Genomic DNA, 5,052 nt, shown 5'->3' with positions numbered 1-5,052 from the left:
AGATTATAAATGATAAGATTAAGATTGGTCCCTTTTCCTTACGACAGTTATTCCCAGGAGTGACCCCTACATGTAAGTTAAGACATCTACATCTGTTAATGGAACTGTGATCTGATAAAAACACAATCAACTGTGGAGTCTGAAGAACCAGGTTCAAGTCCCTGGTTCTCCACTTACAATTTATCTCATTTAACCTCAGTTTCCTAATGTGAAAAAAAAAAAAAGAAAATGTAACAATTATGTAAGATTTATGCAAGAATGTATGTAAAGTGTTAGAACATTTTCCCTTTGTTTATAATCTCGTTGGTAGGGTCTACAATCTCCATGTGTTTCACAATTCTCACCCAACACATTCCTCACCATCACTGTATCTCCTACAGCCTCACATAGTACCTGGCACATGGTAGCCACTTGAAAATACAAAGCAAAACACACAGCCATTTCCCCATCTCTCACTTCTTTCCCCACCCATTCTCAGTCATGGGATTCTGGTCTTTACCAGTTCCTTTGGCAAGTTGATCCCGTAGAGAAAGATTCCAGCTTGTTGCAGGGCTAGAAGAGAAATTACATTTGTTTCCTGGGAGCTTCTGTTATTGAGTCTAACTGAGGGAAGGAGGGGCAAGAAGGAGGTAGATAGAATTGTATGAGATTGGCGGAGGAGGCAATGTGGACCAAGGACGCTCAGGGAGAACTGAACAAAGTGTCCACTTGGCAGGCAGAATCCCAATGACCCAGGCAGGCAGCACCACTGCTTTATCTTCCATCAAATCTCCCCTCTCTATTAATAGTTTAACCCAGAGTGATTATTTTTCTTTTCTGAAACCCGATAGCACAGATTATGCTGCACTTCATTTTATATGATCTTTTCCATTTTTCTGGTTAGTTGATACATGTTAGTCTTTTCCCCCTCTTATTAAGGCTGAAAACTCCTTGAACCTGGAACACGGTTTCTGATTATTTTTATTCTGTACAGCACCAAATACTGAACTGTACACAGACTAGTTTTTCAACAATATTTGTAAACAACATAATATGGCTTGACTAGAGTATAAAATCCTTTACTTGAGGTCAATGCTGAAAAATTCATAATGAGAATCCCAGAATGGATGGTTATTTAAGATGATAATTCTTATACCATTCATTTGACATTAGTACATATGGACTTTCAAAAGTTGTATTTGATTTTAAAATGGCCTGTTTATGAAACTAGAGCAAAGACCTAGCACCAAGAATATATAAGCCTTAATTGGGTTAATGGATTATTGATAAATTATTAAGAAGTAAGTGGATGTGTTCAGGTGTGTGCCTTGAGAGGGTGTCTTGACCACAGACTCGATGCATGGTGAAGACAGTAAGTAAGAGGGGTTTGGAGGGAATTTATTTTGTTTCCTAAACTTCTACCATCTGTGCCATTCACATCCATAGTGAGGTGATACATGAGAACAAAAAGACAATGAGGAGAAACATAAACAGGAAGAACAGATCAGAGATTCCCAGTCTTTCTGAAACATGTATTTCAAGTGGGCAGAATTCACAGCTGCCTGGATTTGGTGTCAACCTGCTAGAAAAGGTGCCTATTAAAAAACATACCTCCCCAAAGTACAAGTGAGTAAAATGTCACAATTCACTTGAATTAGGTTTTGATTCTTATTAAATGAAAATACTCTGAGGATAGATTCCATTGGAGAGTCTCAGTTACTTACACTTAAGTGGGAATGCATTTATCTGCAACTTTTTTTTTTTTTAATTGGAAGAGGGGGAGGTTAGCAGAGGAAGGGAACAAAAAGCACTGAGAAGGAAAGAAAGAGCAATACACCTAGGGAAAGGGGTAGAAAAAGGAAGCAGAATTCAGAAAACAGAATCAGGGCCTTAAAGGACACATTTAGTCTACTTCAGGGTTTTGTCCAGGAAATGATGCTACCAATACCCAACAAGTCATACACCAAGGACCAGCTGTTCCTGCTCAGTTTCTATTCAGATGCTGAAGGCTGTGTTCACTTGGTGGAACCCAAAATTCCACGAAGACAACAATGACAACAGGCTTACCACAGAGAAAAAGATAATGAAACTCAGCTGAAAAAGGTCACCCCAGATGGAAGAAGGCATGAGATGGGTAAGCTTTGCCTACTTACAAGGCTGTAAAGTGTCTTTTACTCATAATTGTCAGCTTCATCCCCCCTATAAATCAAATCAATCAGATAGAATTTTATGCTTACAAAAGACAGAGCTAACGACTATCATAAGTGCACCTCCTTCTTTGATATGATCTTGAATTAAGTCCAAATGAGCCATGCAACAGTTGAGATCTCTCGACTGAAAAGATCAGGACAGAAAGTGTTCTCTGAAGCTTGTGAATCACTCATGCCTGCTCTAGCTCACGGTACGAGTCTCTGGCTCTCACATACAGGGTTGAACATAGCTCAGAATTAGTGATCCCATAACCTGGCCCTTACTTGCCAATTGCCCCTTATTTCTCACTACTTCCCAATACAAAGCATCCCCTCCAGCAAAACCAGTTTCTACACTACCTAAGAAATAGAATTATAGAGTAATAGATACGGAAAGAACCTCAAAGATTATCTAGTTCAAGACCCTTGCTTTACAGAGGAGGAAACTAGTAATCAGAGAAGAACGGGAATTAATGAAATTCCCGGAATTAGGAGCCTCTCTTTCTCTTCCGTCTTCCTCTAGCTTAAGGATACTATGCCCATAGCTTAACATGGGGGAGCTAAACAATGAGTCCAGCTGTAAGAATTAAAAAGGGAAAGGAGTTAGTAGTCTGGCTCAAAGTCTTCTCTGTCCCCTCTGGAGATGCAAAGAGGAGATACACTAAGCTCTGAGAGACTCAATCCCTCCCTGGGAAATCCTTATTTGTGTCTTTCCACAGTTTAACTCATGTAACTTGCCTCATCTTGATCCCAGCCCTGTCACATTGGATCTTTAAAATTTAGATATTTTGTGCATCAAAGATTTTTGCATTAATTTTGATTTTTTTAAATTTTTGATTTAGGGCCGGGCCCGTTGGTTCTTTTTTTTATTCCCGGCCTTTGGGGGGGCGGGGTTGGAGGGCTTGTTTGGGCCCCCAGTTTTGGGACCACCTTGGGCACCTTGGCAGGCTTCTTTTTTTTCCAAAAATTAAAAAAAAATTCACTGGGCATGATGGTGCGCATCTGTAATCCCAGGTGCTTGGGAGGCTGAGCCCAGGAGTTCGAGACCAGCCTGGGCAACATAACAAGATCCTGTCTCTTAAAAAAAATTGAGCAGACATTCTATTAATATATGGCCTATGAAACAAAACAAAATAATATTGAATTAAAATATTATTTATCTAGATTACTGGGGTGTTTTGGTGCCCCCTTAAATTTTGCACCTAAAATGAGTGTCTCAGTCACTTTGTCTTAATTTTAACCCTGCCTTTGATTCAATTTTAGTTCTCATCAAATGACTCAAAGACAAGGGACAAAAATTGAAACACATGTAGAGTTTATGGTTTAATTCAGTAAATATTTTTTATTGATTCCAACTCAGCAATATTGGAAAGATAAATTATTAATAATTACAAGTGGCTACCCATTTCACCCAAGGCAGTCCTCCATGTCCACAGTTCCAGTCTGCCTCGGGACACGCAGCCCCAGTGCCACTGAGAGACAGAAAAGAGGATCTAAGACTCAGGTGCTGAGTTATATAACCTCAAGTTATTCAACATATCCCTGGAAATTAACTGGCCCCAAGTCATTACAAGTGACAAGAACATACCCCTCTGTGAGGGAAATGTGGTACCTACAGGCAGGATATCTGGTGCCTTCAATGAGCTGACAGACTGTCATTTGAAACTTTGTCTCGCTCTGGAAGCAGAAAGTGGCGGAATGGTTTTGGCAGGGCGCCTTCTTGGGAGAAGAGCAAATACTATTGATTTTTCGAGGCCTCTCATGGATGAAGACATGTTTCTTTTTACAAGTGTAGTCAGGTTCCCTGATGACTTTTTCTATGATCATGTAGTTGCAGTACCTTACAGGAATGTCACTCTGAGGGTAGTCCACGTGCAGGTGCTCTAAGGTTGACACCTGCATTATTTCCTCATTCATTTCATTTTCCCAGAACAGAAGCAGCAAGAAAATTATCACCATTATTATCATTAGCGGTAAGATTCCCTTCACATCTCTGGGTTTAACTCCTGTTGAGTAGGGGGAGACAGAAAGCAGCAAAGGGTAGTCATATTCCTCCTGCTCCCACCCCTGACTGCTCCCCCATCCTTGGGATATTTTATTTCCTTTTCTTTGCTAATGAAAATTGTGCTGACCCTGCAAGATAGCTGGAGGCACAGTTCTCCAAGGAAGCTCTTTCAGCTCTCAGAGTTTGGTATTTAACTGTTCTCTAACTATTCCTTTTATGTTTATATGTTTCTACAAGTTCTTTGATAACAGGTACCACATCTGCTATTTCTCCTGAATCCTTCAAAGTGCTTAACACAGAGCTGGACATACAAAAGGTAGTCAAAAATACCTGTGCCAGATTGTTTCATTCATGTTGCTGAATAACTATTCCATAATTTTTTGAACCCCAATTCCACCCCATTTCACATGATTTTAGTACTTTCTGCGAACCTTTTCTTCCCAATCCCTTCCCAACCCCTCCTTGCTTGCCTCTGTGATATATCCTCTCACCTGTTGTTTTTGGTGCTGTTCTCACAGGTAACATATCCTTGCTGTTGCTCTCACAGGTAACATAGTCTTGCTTGTGTCTTGCTGTTCCCTGGCAACATCTGATAAGGAGCCAGTTGAGTATGGGGAGGGCCAAAGTGGAAGGAGCAGAAAGGGAGGGACCTGTAGAGAAATGTGCTTGAACACCACTGGGGAGGAAGAGAATTTTACTTTCAGAAGGAGAGTTGGATAAAGCAGGCCATAAATGTGCCCTCATTGAACAAGTGTGGACTTTTCTTTTTTTATTTCAAAATATTAAGGGTGTACATATATTCTTGTTACACGGATATCTTGTATAATACTGAAGTCAGGGCTTTTAGTGTGCCCGTCTGCATAATAGTGTTCATTGTAC

At 40.3% G+C, this 5,052-nt stretch overlaps 2 protein-coding genes across 2 annotated transcripts in view; both read right to left on the bottom strand.

Moving 5' to 3' along the window:
* Positions 1 to 2,115, bottom strand: part of RNASE11 (ribonuclease, RNase A family, 11 (non-active)) — a 12,481-nt gene extending 10,366 nt beyond the window's left edge. The window contains exon 1 of the mRNA XM_012649247.1: positions 1,951 to 2,115. The gene's annotated coding sequence lies outside the window, so the exon portion shown is untranslated. The remainder of the gene's footprint in view (positions 1 to 1,950) is intronic.
* A 1,580-nt stretch (positions 2,116 to 3,695) lies between these two features.
* Positions 3,696 to 4,136, bottom strand: RNASE12 (ribonuclease, RNase A family, 12 (non-active)). Its single transcript, XM_012649289.1, has one exon. It carries the CDS (start codon positions 4,134 to 4,136, stop codon positions 3,696 to 3,698), a length of 441 nt encoding a protein of 146 aa, XP_012504743.1.
* Positions 4,137 to 5,052: the final 916 nt, after the last annotated feature.

The sequence above is a fragment of the Propithecus coquereli genome, unplaced genomic scaffold (genome assembly GCF_000956105.1).
Source record: "Propithecus coquereli isolate 6110/MARCELLA unplaced genomic scaffold, Pcoq_1.0 Scaffold3, whole genome shotgun sequence".
Classification (NCBI taxonomy): Eukaryota; Metazoa; Chordata; class Mammalia; order Primates; family Indriidae; genus Propithecus; species Propithecus coquereli.
This window is presented reverse-complemented; position numbering and strand designations above follow the sequence as displayed.